Source organism: Cyprinodon variegatus, unplaced genomic scaffold (assembly GCF_000732505.1).
Source record: "Cyprinodon variegatus isolate N-32 unplaced genomic scaffold, C_variegatus-1.0 Scaffold673, whole genome shotgun sequence".
Taxonomy (NCBI): Eukaryota; Metazoa; Chordata; class Actinopteri; order Cyprinodontiformes; family Cyprinodontidae; genus Cyprinodon; species Cyprinodon variegatus.
The window spans coordinates 159,196-177,269 of NW_015151126.1; the positions used below are offsets into that span (position 1 = coordinate 159,196).

Genomic DNA, 18,074 nt, shown 5'->3' on the forward strand with positions numbered 1-18,074 from the left:
TTTTTTTAGTGGCCCTAATCCTCTTCCGTATTCATGCCGCAATAGATTAATGCATTTTTTTTTTTTTACTACTTTTGGCAAGGAGAGCTCTTTTATTTTGTGAATTATAACAACTTCCGCTTATTTTCTCTCCCCTGCCTGTCACGTGACTCCAGTTTCCCCTGGATACGGGGAAAGCGTCTCGTTGCGGTCTCCAGGGAAGAAATGATGGATGTGTAGTTCTTCAAGGAACCTTTCAGTGTGCTTTTAAAGCAGGTTGAATGGGAAAAACATCATGGACGTCTGCAGGGAAAGGCTCGGTATCGTCCCAGTAACGACCCTAATACCTGAAAATGTGTCCGTGTCTCTTTGCTGATCTTTCTTAGCATGGGCTGTAAGGATTAGTTAGCCTCGGCACCAAGCAGCGACCGCACTTCCAAGTGACAGGTAAAAAAAAACAGTTTGCAGAAGTTGGTTCGTGCACAAAAACTTTTTAAATATATATTTTTTAACACTTTAGTCATATTCATGCGAGAGCGGTTGCATAATGAGTGCCAGCATAGTTCATAGAGAGGTGTTTTCTACTGACTAATTCCTTGTGGCAGTAATGATGTGGCGCTAATAGGATTGGAGCTCTCTCCTTCCTGCCGCTTGTTTGAGAAATTCGTAGGGATAATGAGGGTGGAGCTTAGCCTGGGAAAGTGGTATGTGTAAGCTTAATCTCTCACGAGTATGCAGTTGCAGTGATATAATGATCATGCATTATAAGAAGGATTTTGTTTTCCCGTGTTTGTATTATATAGTTTTAATGATTGAATTTAATTCTATATTAGTTCTATATTAGTAGATTGTTGCAGGATTACAAAATACAAATCAACATCATTATTTCTATATTGAAGTCACAGAAAAGCTTTACAATAGTGGAATATTTTTAGTCTGTTTTTTTCTTTCCGCAATGGTATTTTCTGTCTTTCTGTAATTCAGTGTGGCTGCGGTTTTCTGAGCAGAGATGGGCAAGCTGCAGAGCAAGTTTCGGAAGAGGTCTGATCTATACAGGTGGGGTGTGTTGGACTACACAATGTGATCCTAAGATGTGCTTCTTACAACTATTTTTAAAAGGAAAATTTGCTTAGTCCTTAGTAGGCCTTAGCCAGTTATGGCATCAAGGTTTACCCAGCTTGTTGCTTTTAAGACCACATTCCCCCCATCACCACCACCACCATCGTGTTCTGGTCTAATTAACGAGGTCCCAGACAGGGTGTCAGAGTAAACATTTACTAGTTTGTCTCCTTAGTTTTCTGATTTGAATGCACCCTTAGTTAAACTGAATAATTTATTCACATCAACAGTTCTATAAATAAGCTAGATTGTTTATTATTGTGTAAATTTGAATTAGTGAACAAATTCCTGTTTAGAGATTTTGCTGCATGTCAAGTAGCATTTCTGTATATAATAAATAGTTTGGGTTCTAGAACAAACCTTGTGGGACCCCATGTAAAATCTTTACCAAGCACAAATTCTCATTATGTTTTTGTATATTGATGATATTTCATCTAGATATTTTCTAAGCCAGGTGTTAGCTCATCTTTTGAACTATTTACAGTGGGGTCAGTTAACTGTTACTAAGAGGAGTAATAGCAGTAACAGTGCTTTAGGGAAACACCTAAAACATGTAGGACAATCAATGCTTCAGGTTTTCCACCTACTGTACATCCAGGTCAGATTTCTTAGATGGGTCCTCTGTACACTTAATAAAATGGGTTAAAAGTATATAAAAGGTTGAAATAGAACAGATGAAAAAAGAAATGGACTGAAAAGCAGGTTCGAAAAGGTAACCTGCAGTGCATGTTTCAGTCACCATTCTAGATATTTGATAAACGTTGTTGTACTTTGTGCTTGGCAAAAACTATTAAGCTGGTAATCATAAAAAAAAAAAAACATAATTCCAAAAGGTATTTTATTTTTCCATGTGGCCAGCTGCAAATTGCAGTTAAATTAAAAGGTGTTGACTTTGGAGCAGAAGCGTTTTTTCTGGCTGGCCAACCTTCCATGCACAGTAATGCTGCTGACCTTAATGTGCACCGAGACACTGATGCTACAGGATCTGATAGTGTGACAGGCTCACCCTTAGTGAATTCTTGGCTGATCCTACAGATGAAAACCACATTTTTCTCACATTTTTCATTTAAATCGGATTTTAGAATTGAGCAATCAGGCTAAATTTAATCTTCTGAACCTCAACCTGCACTTACATTCTGGCCATGTTTTAAAGGTCTTGAAGCAAAACAACCAATTTGATGAGTTTCTACTAGGTCTCCAAAAAGATTGATCTAACATCCAGACAGAACTGTTCATGAATAACATCTGTGTGAGGTTTTATTTGCCCATTTATCTTCTCCCGGTTGTCTGATGCCTATCTTCAACAGCCTATGGATGAAAAGCAGGGAATAATCCATCATTGAGCAACACATCCATCATAGAGATGCACACAACCATGCACAAACACAAGTACTATAGAGACACCATTTAACCTAAGAAACATGCTATTGGAATTTAGAGTTCTTCACAACCATGATATGGAAATATATAGTTTTAAAAAGCTGTGTGTTATTTATTTTTCGTATCTGCTCATTGATATTTTGCAGAACATCTCAAGGGGAGAAAGCTGAGAACTCTTTTGACAGTCAGGTGTTGCAATATGAACCTGCCCACCAGGGATCCATCAACACTGTAACCAGTCTCAGCCCAGATCTGTGTGTTTCTGGTGGCAGTGATCAGGTAGAGGAATATAACATTTTAAGTGGCAGAATGGATCTACATTTTTTCATTTTAAGTTTCAAACTAAGTGTGGATTGACATGTATCTGCTTATTGCATTGATAACCAGAGCAACAGATTAAAACACCTGCTTTCGTTCCTGTAGGCTGTGGTGGTGTATGACTGGCAACAAGGCCGCATGTGTCAGTCCTTCCAGGGTCACAACAGAGAGGTTACCAAGGTAAAATCATAATCAATGTACACTTAATGAAATTATCTTTCACACACACTGATTGCTAGGTCTTCTCTGTCCTCATATATGCAACAGGTGCTTTGTTATCCTGGCAGTACATGGATTTTCAGTGCCTCTCGGGACAAGACTGTTCTAATGTGGGACCTGAACCAGGGAGATGAACCCATTCAGGAGTTTTGTGGACATGAGCTGGTTGTCAATGGAATAGCCATCAGCCCTGGTACAAACAGAACAACACTGTCATTAGTCTGGAAATTCTCACTTAAAAAAACACGTTACTTACATTTGATATGATAAAAAATCACAATCTTAGCCAATGAGAACCATTTTGAATGAAAAGCTAAACAATGCTGTCATTATTTCGCTCTGGTTTGGTTCTGACCAAGCAGCAACCAGCCAGGGTTATATATTTCTGTTCTTCCTTGCAAACCAAACTACTTCTGTATAAGATATTTTATACAATATCATAAAATGTATTGGGTTTAAAAATGAAATTAGTAGTTTAAATAAAGTGAATGTGTATCATTTCTGTTTCTGTATTTTTACCTGTCAAAATTGGCATCAGCTGGAAATAATTCCTATGCTGTCGTAGATGTGAAACTGTTATCTAAAGATATGTTTGAGTCTGTGTATATTTGGTGCTGTGTTTGATGTTTTTAGATGGGAGAAAGCTTTGCACCGGCTCCCGGGACAACTGGATGTGCCTGTGGGATATAGAATCTGCAAAATGTGAACACAGACACAACATCTCAAGAAACCTGGTGAGAGCATCGGGGTCAGCTGTATTGTCAAATCTGCTCCTGTTATAAAAAAAAAATTAGATTTTTTTTTTCTATTTGCTTTGATGTTTATCTTATGATTTCTTTAAAGTTTAAAAGTTTTTTTTTATATATATATTTTTGTGTTTGTGTAGGTAACTCATGTGTGCTGGGTGCCTGCTAGTTACTCTGTAGTTCAGACCTCAGAGGATAAAACTATAAGGTAAAGCAAATATTTGATGTTTGTTGGGGTGTGGGTTCTTAATTCACTAGTTTAGATAGTAAAAGGAATCTGTAGCCTCCTGACAATAATGCAGCATCCCAGATTTATTTCCTGTTCTGTTGTCTAAATATTTTATCCATTTGTCTTTTTGTCTTATTATCTCATAGAAACACACGTCCTTGCTTCCTCCCTCCTTCATTATGTTCTGCCCTCCTTTCTCCTTGTCTTTCTTCCTTGTCTCCTGCATTTCTTTCTTGGTTCCCTCCATCATTTAATATGAGCTTCCTTTCTTACTCCCTTATATCCTTCCCTACTTCCTTCTTTTCAGCTCTCCTCGTTGTCTCCTTCAAAATTCATCGGGAACTTTTTGTATTTAAACCAACATGTTGTATGAGTTAACTAAAAACTGTTGAAATAAAAACTGTATAATCTGCTTTACTTGAACTGTTTTGTGTGCAGGGTGTGGGACAGCCGTTCGTGGCAGGTAACCAATACTTTTCCAGCTAAGCAGTATATACAGACTCACTGTGATGTCTCTCCAAACGGGAACTACTTGGTGTCCAGCAGCAATGGCTCTGGGGGCCAGGGCTGTGAAGCCACGGTGAGAGCAAGGGAGGCACTCTGTGGATATTAGTGTTAGAAACAACCATCGGTGATGATATTTTTTAGTCATTCAGTGCTAATGTGCCTAATTTCTGAGACATTTTTAACTGAATGCACTGTGGTGTTTGCCCGTTAGCTCTGGGACTTGCGTCAGCCTGGTTGTAAAGTGGTGGAGTACAGAGGTCACCTGCAGACCACAGCCTGCTGTATTTTTCTACCTGCATCTTCTGGTGGCTCGGCTCAGATAGCAACATCCTCCCATGACAGCTCGGTAAAAATCTGGGATCAGAATACGGCAGGTTGGACCACAATTAATGAGTAAAGAAAAACCTACCCAAAACAGTAAAATGGAAGGCTTTTATGTCCATAACACTCCGTTTTTGTTCCTGTTCATTGTAGTTTGTTTAGGTACGTTGTCCCTGGATGGTGCTGGACCACTGCTTTCTGTAGCTTCCACCGATTCTACCAGTTTGCTGTGTGCCAGCTTCAACTCCGGTCTCCAACATATCCAGGTGGAGCTGGGATCCCCTCAAGCTCAGGGTCTTGGTGGTGGTTCCGGTGGTGCTGGAAGCCTAGATATGAGAGTTGTGGCACGTTTCTGACAGCAAATAAGCAACTGTTTGCAGTTCATACAGAGAATCATTACATACCAGTAGGTGCAGTTGGATACAATGGATTTTCTCACTCTGTGGCTTCCTTTACTCCATCAGTTTTCTGTTACGCTGCGTTCTTTCTCTCTCAGACATCTTGTCATCTTCACGGTACAAGCATAAAAATAAATCGGCAGAAGCTTTTTTGCTGCTTCCAGCTCTTGCGGTCTGAACGTAGCGTTAAATTAAAATAATTTTCCAAATTTCTTTAGTTGTTGCCTCCTTGACCCTCCTGGTCTTTCAGTCATTCTTCTTTCTCCAAATCTCAGTCTTTTCATACTTCTCATGGCAGAAAATCTATTATATCTATATATATATATAGATCTATATATATATCTATATATATATCTATATATATAGATATATATATAGATATATATATATATATATATATATATGTATATACAGTATATATATATACACACACCAATATGTTTTGAGCTCCATCACTCCATGGAAGCAGTGGCCGTATGGTCCTGCTGGAAGGTTTTTTTCCACCCTTTTGGTTAGAGGTCTTCAACAGGGGGTCCGCGACCCCTAAGGGTGTCCTCAATGCACACATTCAGCGACACAGAGGAGTTCTTTCAAGCTGGACACCGTTTCATTCACTACACCTGTCCTATCAACCAGGAATCAGAATCAGAAATACTTTAATAATCCCAGGACGAAATTACTTTGGTTACATGACTCCATCTGTAATAGAGTGACTATAGGACCAGTTTTATATAGATAAAGATTTGCAATTTTTTCACTATGTCAGACTCAATGGAGTGAAAATGGGAAGGAGCACATAGGATGGCCTTATGTAGACATATTACCAGAATGATTGACAATTAGGAGGACCACTTATTTTGATGATCCAGTCAGAAAAAGAATATCCTCCACTATACATTTATACTTTGTTCATTACTATTTTCCTTCCAGTTTACAATTATACACTACTTTATTTTTTTCTATCAAAAAAAGTTCTATTAAATAATTTGAATTGGTGGCTGCAATCCCTGAAAATGTAGGGTTAAGGTTAGATAAATTATCTAACCTTAACCCTAGATATGTAGATACGATTTGTTTAGCAAGGACCTGTGCCTATATGGGTGTATGTTCTGAATGTAAAATAAGCTGATGCTGTTAGTCATGCCTGAATTAATTTGACTTTATATTTTGGTAACTTTAATTAGTTTTATCTTTATTTAGTGATGTTGATCATGAAGAGCCAAAGAAAAACCTACATTTCTATGTTCTCTTTTTTGTTTTTGTAGTTTAATAAAGTGTAAAAACTAGAGATGGGCCGATACGTCGGCTGGCTGACATTTTGGCAGATATGAGCGATCACTTCTTGTAAGGACATTGGCAGATACATGCATGTGTTCACCGATTCATTAGTTCATTCAGCAGCCATGCCTTTAGTTCACATGAAGCTCATGCACTGCTGCTTCCCTAATTTGCTACCCATTGTTTATTTTTTATTTATGTTAATAAATGTTTCTGTTTAAATGTAAATATGTGTATAACATTTATTACCACTGTGTCATTTTCTATAACGTAAATGAAGGAAGAAAAGCAATGTTAGCCTCAAGAATAATTGACAGCACATTGTCGCACCAGGGATTGGTTAGAGTCATGTCAAAATAATCAGCATTAGCCTTAAAAAAAATGTAACCCGTCAATCTCTTATAAAAAAATTTCAAGTGTTTCTTTTTTGTTTAGTTTATTTTTTGTGTGTCCTGTTTGCCAATATAGCTTTGGGAATAGATGTCCCAGAGCTAGCCAATAGCCCAACAGACTTGCTTTCATAAGCAGACCATTATGACTATGGGCATAAGGTTCTGCTTGGTACTTAAATATAAAACAAAATAGAAAAGTAGGCAGTAAAATCGTATACAGCAGACATGGGGACGGAAAGGGTGTTGAGAAAGAAAGATAAAACAAAATTGCAGAAATAGACAACACAGAAACAGAAAGCAAAACAACAGAAAAAAAGAACAGAAGTAAACATAAAAAAAGCTAATATTGTGATTACACAATATTATTCAGGATATATATATATATATATATATATATATATATATATATATATATATATATATATATATATATATAGATTAGTATTAAGTATTAGTTTTAAATATTAGTGTGTATCCATGAACACCTGGAACCGACCTCCCATGGTATGTGGGAGGATATCCCCAGATCCCCCAGTAGGAGGAGGAAGCTTGACTTCTAAAGAAAAATAAAAACAGGGGCAGAGATTAGGCACCACTAAATGGAGGAGAGCAGCAGTGTAGCCAAGTTCTAGTTTGTAAAAACCTAACTATAATTCTCATGCTAATGACTAGGAAAATAGACCTAAAAACAGAGCCACTTGTTACACCAGAGCTGCAGACCCCTGGTATAGGGATTGTGAAAAATAATTCAAAAACCCTAGGTGGTGTTATTGATGCTTGAACTATTAGTGCCATCTAGTGTCAGGAAAAACACCCCACTATGAAGTCACCTTTGATTCTATAAAAACAAGTCCTGAAGGAGTATCTGAATAAATATTATTAAAACATTGACCTACAAAAAAGGGTAATCTATTTGAGTACATAAGTTATAAAGTGAAATACATACAGGTCACACAGAGGGATGTATTGCAAGTTTTTATTTCTAGGAATTTGGGGTGACTCACTAACACCTTTAAAAACAACAGTTTTTCTTAAGGTTTAAATATTCCATGAAAGAAACGGAAAGTCCTCAAATCTGAATATAACTTTATCAGTTTACCCGTACCATTTGAAAATAACCCTTATGGAAATATTAAACTTTTCATTAAGCTCTCATTTCTGTATAAAAAGCTTTTTTTTTATTGGTATTAAGTAATATGCTGGTGGAGAATCTCAGTCATCCAGGTTATAGTAATTCCAAAAAAGTAAGAAAAAACAACAACAATCTACTGGACTTGGTTTCCAAGTTTGAAGACGTTTTGCTTCCCATCTAGGAAGCTTTTTCAATTCAATTTTGAAACTTTCTAGAAAAGTTAACCAAGTGAATCTGAAACTTTTCCACTGGAGGAGTTCTGAATAGAGCATATTGACAGACGAAAAAGTTTTTTTTATCCTAAATGCAAAATATTTACATTTTTTTTTTTTTTTTTTACAATTTTGATATAATTACTAAGTGGATTGCTTTATCAGCTAAAGGCATGTGGTAGAGTCTCTATACTTATTATTAATTGATTACTAAATTAGTTGACAATAATTTTAATAATCGATTACCGGTAATCACAATTAATCGGATTGTTTCAACCCTAATCGGCAGCATTGATGAGGTAGGTAGGAACCATTTTCCTGTTAAATCAATCTCCTAAAACAAGTTTTTTGGGAATATAAAGTGCTCTAAAATGTTGAAGCAGACAGCTGTTCTGTGGTTTTGATTAAACACAGAATAAGAACCAGAAGGAATTGCTCATTGAATCCTCGACTGTGGAGAAAACACAGTGGACTGCAAACATGCATTATGTTCCTCTTCACTCTGGAACTGTGATTTTGAATTAAAATATAAACCCGTTTCTTCTAAAGATTATTTTGGAGCAGTGTTTTCTGTTCTTTTTGGCCAAGGTTAGATGCTTCTGATGAAGTTTGTATTTTATGATTCATTTCCTACATACATCTGTGTTGTGATCCAGGACTTTTGAATCTTCCCTAAACCCTGAAAAGGGTTTTAATTTTTTTTTTAAAATCTTGCTAAAGGCTATAGATATCACTTATTATTTTTTTTCCTTCCACTAAACAGTGTGAGTTGTAACAACTCCATGAAAAGTCAGCTTCTCCAAAGATCATCTTTCTGGTTATTTGGAGAATGTATGGATGTAATAAATCAATACATTAGGTTTCAGTTATGACTTTATTGAAATCCTGACCTCATCTTTGCTCAAAAAACATTTTTTTTTACAGTTTTCCATAAAGACACGCTTAAACACAAATAAGACAGTAGGAAGCAGAACAGTAACTGCCACCACTGCAGTCAAGCACATTAGACTCCAGATGATAAAAAGTATAAAAATGGAAATCAGTGGGAAAAAAAAACAAAAAACTATGATCCAAATTTCTTACAGTAATAAAAAAGAAATGGCACCATAAAGACCATTAGAAACAGACAGGTTACAGTACAGCTTCTTTTTACGTAAATGCTATTCATTATACACTCTAAATAAACGGATAAATAAGTGGGTCAATCAATGAATCTGATGTTAACTGATGGAAACACTGAGTGGTTTATGATAACATTTACAGCTGGTGATATCTTCTCTTCCATGATGCTCCAAAAGAAACTTCACAAGGTTTTAACAGCTTTAAAGATGTGGGGGATAAAAATTCAGTTCTTCACACAAACAGTCTCTCAAACCCTCACCCAGCTGTGATTCTATATTATACATCTTCAGGTGTAGATTATTAAAATAGTCTAGTTCATTGGGGGTAAAACCTTCATTTAGTGATAGTTATCAGTTGATAAACACCTCGATGAGCCACACATTACCTTTTTTTTTAAACAATTTTACAACAGATTATTCTGTAGGCTAGCAATATATATTATAAACCCAACTCCAGTTAGCTGCCTAATGTAAAAAAGTAGTTTTGCTTCACATAGATCAATATGTACCTTCGTTTCAGGGACAATGCAGTGATTATGGAATGAAAGCAGTGATTGTATCCAGTGTTCTTTGCAAACCAAGAGTGATCAAAGGGTCAACAAAGTCTAGTCTTCAGTGCAATCAATAGTGCAGAAAAACAAGCCACATTGATGAGTAACAATACAAAAACAAGAAGTCTCTGACTAATTTCATGTCATTTGTATCAAAGAAAAAAAAAAACAGGCAGCAAAATGGAAATCTATAAAGGCAGCATGCAGTAAAATCTCACATAACATACGGTTCATCCACCTGGTTGGTTATTACTGTGGGAGTTTTTTTGGCAAAACAGGAAAAATCCCAGGTATGCTTCTAAATAATTTTATATCCCAGCAATGACATCTAGCTAAAAGACCTGAAAAAAAAAAACAATAATGGATTAAAGAAAAGCTTAATACATGTAACTAGCAAACTGTTTGCATTAATTAGGGCTGCAGGGAACCATGTAGCTCAGGGGAAGATTTAGAGTGGAGGTTCTCAACACAGATGTCACAAGTTTGATTCCCAACCTTTGCCGATTACTGTGCATCTTTCCACCCTTAAACTGCCATTCCTGCTTTTAAATTGACTAATTGCAGTGTTGCCTCCAAAAAATGAAAATACACATGATTAGGGATGGTAAATAACTGCCAGGTTGTTATACTAGACGTCCAATGAATTCTGGTGTGGCAGTCCTACATGGTTTTAGTCTCCCTGCCCAGAATACTGAGTCTTACTGAGGGAATTGGAATCAGATTGATGACAGATACTACTGGATTCATTTCTAATATTTTGCAGCCCTAGCAGAAACAGCAAGACTTCACTTCACCTTCAAAACCAAGAATACGGAGCATAGCGATATAATTAAGGCTGGGAACAAAAACGGTCACTTAGAACAGGTTTCCTTCTGTAAGGTATTTGGTCTTGAAAAATATTCCTACCCCTTGAACCCTCACACTCTGACTAAATGATTACACACCACTTTTTATGTTTATCACGCAAAATAGTGGAAAAACAACACAATGAAGTTTGAGGCTTTAATAACCATAAGTAAAATAGTTCTAAGTGTATAATCAAACAGAAAATTTTAAGTGACTGATATAACCACTATCATCCTTGTATTCTGACCAAACATCAATTAAAACACAAATTCTAATATGAAGGACCTGGTAGAGATTAAAGTACCAAGATAATTTTTTTTAAAGATCTTCCAACAGAGTATTTTCCTCCCTTGCAATACTGCCTTAAAGTTGTGTCCTATTGTTAAAATGTCTGAATACTTCATCTGAAGCTACAAACACAAGAATGGAGAGGAACCCCACCAAGGCCTTTCTCTAAATAAGAAAATGGTCATTAAAAGGAATGTATACATTTAAATATCTAAATAGAACATAAAGGCAAAAATCCTGTCAGAGAATTTACATGACCTTTTAACTTTAACAGCTGAGAAATCACACTTTACATAACACCATCTGTTGAGGAATGTTGTCTCTAAATTTGCAAACAGGTGGAAATTTAAATTAACATCTGGAAACATTAAAGCGTATTTTCATTCCTGCAAAAAAACACTTTCATTGGTAATTAGAGAATTACCAAATGGAAAACAACTGGGAACTGGAGGCCATTCCGACAAATAGTGCTATAACCAAACACAAGCAGGGATATTTGCTTTCATTACAAGCAGGTGTATGTTTTTATAAATTAAAAATTTCATCAACATTTCATGTTTCCTTCATTTAGTCCGCAGGCTAAGGGTAGTGGCTTCAATAGTGTGGGATTCCAGGAAGTACCCTTTCATGTGAAAGAGGAAGCATTTAGGGGGCGTGGCCTCCACAACAGTGCCCAGAAAGGTTACAGTACAGTAGGTTATTAGATGTTTAACTAATAATATATAGTATACAGTATGTAGGAGGGATACATATATAGGTATGTATCCCTCCTACATACATAGGAGTATCCCTCTGTTTATGTAGTACATACTCTTTTGTACATACATAGGAGTACGTAATCTGCTCTAGTCAAAATGATGCATAAAATGCCCCACCCCAAAAAAACAGTTTCTTCTAAAGGTAAATAAATGTTTGGTTTGGTTAGTATTAGTGAGCCTAGCTTACAAAATTACAGAATGTGGAGAGAGACAAGCATGAGTGAACCACTTACTGGCTGCGAAGGAGTTAAACTCGTCACCATCACCTTTAAAAGCTCATCAAATGTCAAGTTCCCTTTATTCTCACAATCTTCCCGATAGTTCCCACTGAAAGCCTCCAGCTCTCCAGATTTCTACCAAACTTCATAAACCTCCAGTTCTTTAATCAGGGCTAAACAGTGGAGCAATGTTTTACTTTTATATTAGAATTTATTCAAATAACTACCACCATTAAACTAATCTTAGAGTAAGTATCCAGGGTCCTGTGATGTGCAGATGATTAAACATTTCCCGATCTGAACCTTCACTTAATTTATACATAATGAAACGATAAAAGCTGAAAATGTATGAGGACGGCATGCATAAATTAAACTTGACAAAAAAAAACACCCAAACAGAACAGTGAAGAGACCAAATATTACACTAGCACTCATATTTCGTTAGGTGTGGAGTGAGTCCCTGAGATATTGCTGGCTCTCTGTATGGTTTCCACATCTGAATGCAAATTCAGTTACAGTGTTTCCCAAATTTTCATGGTCGACTACCTCCACATACGCAACGAAGCAGGGCACTGAGGCGTTGACCCATGTACTTACGCACAAGAAAAAAAAAAAGGAAAAAAGGTCCTGACATCACCTTCACCAAAGAATGGTCGCCAATCTGAAGAATATTTGGAGAAAATAAATAAATCAATCTCACTCTGGGCAAATATACACCATCTTCAAAATTGTTTAAGTCTACTAAGGTTTTATAAGCTCAAAATATGTTTATGTATTAAGCAATTGGTGCTTTAATAAGAGAAATACGTAACTTTTATAAGTTGCTGAGATGAAGAACGGAGATAGCTTACATAACTTCTTTAGATTTACAAAAATCCTCCTTTTTATATATTTACCCAAAATCTAAGAAGATGTTTGCTTTGGTTGTGTCTTATTTCTTTTAGGAATTCTACATTAATCTCTCCACAACCAACTCAAGCTTTAAAACCCAGTAGAGTTATAAATACCTGGTGCCTGTTTTCCTGAAGGTGAGCTCAGGAAAGCAAATTAACAAATACATGTGGTCTAACTCCGACAATAATCCTTCCAGCTGCAACTCTACTGCTCCCCGTTGTGCTCCAGGCTGTCTATGACTCGGCTCAGCCTGATGTTGAGCAGCCTGATCTGAGTGTCCAAGTGGTCGATTTTCTCCTCGAGCGAGCCCGCCCCGCCTCCGCGACGCCAGTACGCCCCCACTGGCCCCGTCATGAAGTACACCGCCATGATGAAGCACAGCGGCAGCACGGCCCGCTCTGGGTCGCCCTCGAATTTCTGCAGGATGTAGAGGCAGGACAGGGCGAAGAGTATGACCCTTGCCAGCCAAAAGAAGCGTCCGAAAATGGCATGCAGCAAATAAAACAACCCCCCCAGAAACATGGATAGGAACCAGTAGGCCAATAACACGGCAGCGACCAGGAGCAAGGCACGCGCTGGGGTGTTGGTTAGAGAAGTGAGGCTGAAGTAGTGGCTGAGGTTTGAGGCTGCAGAGAGGAAGGGAGAGAGACAGGGAATACATCCTCTTTAAAAAAGTAGCAACAAATCTGACAAAAAAAAAACATTACAAGAACGCAGCTTACAATCAATGCCCATCACATCGAGCAGATCTGACCAGATCTTCCAGATGGTGTCCATGAAAGAGTCCACTCCGTGCACGAACCGCTCTGTTGCTTTGGAGAAAAACTGAGCAGAGAGAGGAAAAGAAAAATTAGGGTAAGATCAGTTCTTTCTCCACAAATCTGACATCAGAGGACCTAAGTGACCTCAGGATAAGATGCTATATAGAAAACATCCCCCTGATAAAACTGCTAAGATAAGCGATATTTAAACACCCTTAAGCCGGGCTTACACTGTACGATTTTTTGCCCTTTTTGGATGGATTCTCCAGTTGTGGGAGAATCTTTTGATCGGGCTGACTTTCAGCCTGATCGTGCGTCCTGTAGCATACAAGGGGTAAAGCTGGGTGATCAGCCTCACTACCACCTCCCAATCAGGAATCATAAGGTCAAGAATAAATCAAACAGGTCTGAAATTCAGCCGGGCATCGTAAGGTCACATCGTGCCGCACAGTGTGAGAACTTGCATCGTGAGCTGTGAACTTTTAAACCCAACGGTTTTGTCATACAGTTTGAGCTGTAGCTGCGTGCAACGATTGAAAATATCGCACAGCGTATGCCCGGCTTTAGCCCTTCAAATGTCAATAATCCAAATGCAAGTTTTATAAAGATAAAACGAGTAGGCTAATAATGGTGAGAGATATTCACCGGTGATGAGAGTCCTGCTGACTCAAATCTACATATCAAAATAAAAAATAACAGAATTTAAATAAGTCAGAGAGACTGGGGTTGATTGTATTGTATTTTTGCTTCATTATCTAGTATATGAAGGACTTTGGAGCAGCACATCTCAAAGTTTAGTTAACATGTCCAAGTTTGTTTGTTTCAAAAACCTCCGCGCAATTACTTCTGAACACTACAGAGAGGATGTCATGTTAAACACTTTTAGTACGGTAACATGTATGACAGCCAACCTCCTTGATTAAACCCCATTTGGCTCAAGTTTCAACCTATCCCTGTTTGATCTTTAGCATCTCAGCCACTAAAAACCTACATCAGGGTGGCCAATGATAGTACTCACCACTTTTACCAACAACCATTATTTTCCACCGTCACAGTTTCCTCATTCTCTCCCTGGACTTTGAAATCTCAGTTGCTAAAATGTTTTGAAGTCTGGACAGTTTAAAGCCCATCCAAGTGCTCAAATACATATTATAAATTAAAAATGTATTGCATAACCTCTGAAACATCACAGCCTACAAAATATTACCATAAGCAACCCTTTGAGATTTTGTAAGCACTGATGTGATAGTAGTTGTTGCAAATCAATATTTTGTGCAGCAGTTGCTGTGACAGGCAAAATGCATAAAAACTTTAGATGCTTAAATGCATCAAAAATACTAAAATCAACAAAACTCCTCAGACGTGACAATATGTAGATTCGAAAGAACATGCAGGTTGTCCACCCAAACAGAACACATACCACACATGTTTGAGTCATTATAATGTCTATTTTTAGCTGAAAGGAACTAAATAAAAGCAAGTGGCCTCTGACAGAGTTCCGCTTCATCACCTCCTCCTCTGTATAGTGGCCCCTACTTCACCATCTGATATCCTTTCCCAGTTTGCTATTCAATACTGAGAAAATGTTGTCTGTCGTACATAAAGGGGACAAGTTTAATGCTTTTAGCAACATATATGACAGCTACCCCCCTTCCCTAGAAACCTTTATGGGTAACGCTTTCTTTTACAGTACATCATTAACCATGCAATAACATGGTAATAACACACCAACTGGAAATATAATACTTAGTAATAAGAACAACTTTTTTTGGGTAATTACCCCAAGATTAAGGTATATGATTTCAAAATAATAACCTGCATGTAATTATTACAATTGTATGTGACTATGTAACATTGTAATTACCATTAGTTTAGCACATAACATTTTCTATTATTGGCCACCGCCCACAAATATAAAACTAAACTCAAGTTACATATAAATAAGAGTTTAGTTAAGAAGATTGGTTTGCTGTTATATACTAAGTAATAACCTGCATTTTAACAGATAAATTCATTTATTGCTGTCTGCAAAATAAATATGAGTTACCAGGTAATAACGGTTTGAGATCTAAGAAGTCTGACTTTATCTTGTCCCCCTAAACTTTGAAGCACAGCACTTAGTAAAATTCTCAATAAATTTTTTCTTGATACCTAGTAATATAATGTAACTTGCTATGTTATTACCAGGTTGTTACATGGCTATTAAGGTACTGTCATTAGCTTTCTTTGAACTGGTTAAAAGGTGTATGCTGTGGCTTATACCAAACTAACTTCAGTTCAGTTCAACCAAAACAGAGGGGTAACAATTTTTATTTGCAAAAATAAAAATCTCTTTTTGTTTTTTATTTTAATTTTTTTACCTTAAAGTTAATTTTCTGAAGAAAGAAAATGTCAATTACTATGTGGCATATTGTGGAGGAGCCCACTCTGGTCACGTGACTTCTATCTGATCGCTGATTGGATGAGAGCTAATTGCCTAACAACCAGAATCTGCAACAAGGAAGCAAAGCTGCTACTTTTGCTTTAAATAAAATCGAATAGAGTAAATATTTCGGATCTGTTGTTTTTAGGTTGTATCGTAGCCCATGAATTTTACTTAATGTTATCCTAGGATGAGAATCAAACACGGACACAGGCCTAAGAATGATTAAATCTTGATTGTATTAATATGGCCCCACGTGACCACTGTAACATAGGGAACTGTGCTTTGCTTTGGCGGCTAAACGGAGGAAACGTGCAGCTTTTCAAAATGCAGGAAATGCAGCTGAGCCAATGAGAGCACACCATGCAGCCCTGTGTGTCCTTCACCGAGGCTGTTATCAAAGAAATGGAAATATGACGCTTTAAAAAGACTGATAGCCGTTATAGGCCTTGGATCAAAAGAATGAGGTTACAGATAAGTGATGCAGAGGACTGGGCAGAAAACAGTGAAACAGAAATGCTAAGAAACACAATACAGTATTTAACTAAAATAGTTTGTTTTACATAAATAAAATAAATGGATTAATGCTAATAATTCAAAATGGCATCCATGACAAGTTCTGCAGGCCCAGTTAGCTTTTTAAAATTTCCTGTTCACCTTATGTGGATTACAAACCCTTTATTATATAGAACAAGCCTCTATTGTTCTCCTTCTGTGGCCCCACGCACCTTGTACAGAGCTCGGATGTTCTCCTCTCCAAACACGCTGCTCAGGGTCTGGTAGATCCCGTTAGCTGCCCGCCTGAAGCTGTTCTGGTTGCTGCCGCCGCTCCTGCCCCTGCCCGCTACGGCTGGGCACAGCAGGCTGACAGAAAGCACCAAGACAACCACTAAAACTCTGCTTCCCTTCATGGCGACACAGTGTCCAGAGATGTTAAGTGTAATTTAGTATTAAAAGCTTTCAATTAAAACTAAAGGTGAAAACAACAGCTAGCTGCCGAAAGCGGACACCTTGGCCAGGAGACTGGCTGATAGCTCCTTTTACGTTCAGAGGTGCCTCGGAAAACTGAGCTCTACTTCAAATCTATGGTTACAAAATCAGTTAGTACACACAAGAACACACCTTTGTATCGTTATTTTAATAAAAAAACGACAAATTATATAACATCGGATGTTTATAATTAATAATGTATAGTGAATGCGCTATATTTAAGGTTAATTGTTTATTGTTATCTTTAAAAATAGAAACTTTCGCACTTTCATTGAAAAACTATGAAAGTGCGAAACCGACTTAATTGGAGATGATGAAAATGTGAGATGAGTATTTCCTAAGAGGGAAAATGTGCTTGGGAAAACGCGTTCACAGTATAAAACTGTAATTTCCTATTTTAGTAAAAGCAGCCACTACCTTCGCCTAAAAATGAGGTAGGTTGAGGTCATCTATAGTTTGATACTGCCCTCTGCTGGTCAATGGGTGGTACTTCTACCACAGAGGTTGCGTTTATTTACAGATACATAAATTACATAGATAGGTTTTTTCTTCTTTGCTTTGAAGCCCTCTTTTAAATGAGAGGTGAAACATCTACTAGAACAGAATTACCTCCAGCAGAATTATCCTCCTTTCATTTTGTTTCATTACTTGTCAAGTTACTACAACAAACCTAAATGCTAAATTTTGTCTTGATAAAAATCCAGGTGACAAACAAGGATTGCTCTTTAACAATAGCTCCAAAGAATAAATAACTAGGTTAACATCATGTTTTTCAATTAAGATAGAGTTTTGTAGTTATTTTATCTGTTTTAATTTCAAAAGAATGGCATAAGCGGTACAAATATTTTTTCTGCTTTTTTAACTCATGTTGTGTACTTTAGAAAAATCTAATAAAAAAATATAAATAAATAATAAAAAAAACCCTGAATGTTTAAACTGTAACTAATATACAATCGTATCTTTAATAAAATGAAAATGTCTTCAGAGCTGTAATG

General features: G+C 37.1%; 2 protein-coding genes across 3 annotated transcripts; one reads left to right on the forward strand and one right to left on the reverse strand.

Moving 5' to 3' along the window:
• The first annotated feature begins 179 nt into the window (after positions 1–179).
• On the forward strand, positions 180–5,530 carry wdr31 (WD repeat domain 31). Of its 2 annotated transcripts, none has more exons than XM_015394127.1 (10): positions 180–426; positions 964–1,035; positions 2,625–2,757; positions 2,902–2,976; positions 3,064–3,208; positions 3,649–3,749; positions 3,902–3,969; positions 4,429–4,570; positions 4,709–4,890; positions 4,972–5,530. In XM_015394127.1, exons 2-10 carry the CDS (start codon positions 989–991, stop codon positions 5,414–5,416), a joined length of 1,338 nt encoding a protein of 445 aa, XP_015249613.1. In that variant the 5' UTR covers positions 180–426; positions 964–988; the 3' UTR covers positions 5,417–5,530. The 2 variants fall into 2 exon arrangements, with proteins under 2 accessions (XP_015249613.1, XP_015249614.1); XM_015394128.1 differs by having other exon boundaries at positions 4,709–4,871; positions 4,972–5,320.
• Positions 5,531–9,095: 3,565 nt separating this feature from the next.
• Positions 9,096–17,133, reverse strand: bri3bp (BRI3 binding protein). Its single transcript, XM_015394134.1, has 3 exons — positions 16,818–17,133; positions 13,629–13,731; positions 9,096–13,532 (listed from the first exon to the last, which is right to left on the reverse strand). Exons 1-3 carry the CDS (start codon positions 16,998–17,000, stop codon positions 13,111–13,113), a joined length of 708 nt encoding a protein of 235 aa, XP_015249620.1. The 5' UTR covers positions 17,001–17,133; the 3' UTR covers positions 9,096–13,110.
• Positions 17,134–18,074: the final 941 nt, after the last annotated feature.

What these genes read in the sequence shown, in the direction of transcription:
- wdr31 (XM_015394127.1), top strand. Translation starts at nt 989, where the DNA reads ATGGGCAAGCTGCAGAGCAAGTTTCGGAAGAGGTCTGATCTATACAG. An exon ending in GCCAGGGCTGTGAAGCCACG is followed by an intron (nt 4,571 to 4,708) that starts GTGAGAGCAAGG and finishes TTTGCCCGTTAG; the next exon opens with CTCTGGGACTTGCGTCAGCC. An exon ending in GGTTGGACCACAATTAATGA is followed by an intron (nt 4,891 to 4,971) that starts GTAAAGAAAAAC and finishes TGTTCATTGTAG; the next exon opens with TTTGTTTAGGTACGTTGTCC.
- bri3bp (XM_015394134.1), bottom strand. Translation starts at nt 17,000, where the DNA reads ATGAAGGGAAGCAGAGTTTTAGTGGTTGTCTTGGTGCTTTCTGTCAGC. An exon ending in ACATCCGAGCTCTGTACAAG is followed by an intron (nt 13,732 to 16,817) that starts GTGCGTGGGGCC and finishes CTCTCTGCTCAG; the next exon opens with TTTTTCTCCAAAGCAACAGA. An exon ending in CGATGTGATGGGCATTGATT is followed by an intron (nt 13,533 to 13,628) that starts GTAAGCTGCGTT and finishes TCCTCTCTGCAG; the next exon opens with CCTCAAACCTCAGCCACTAC.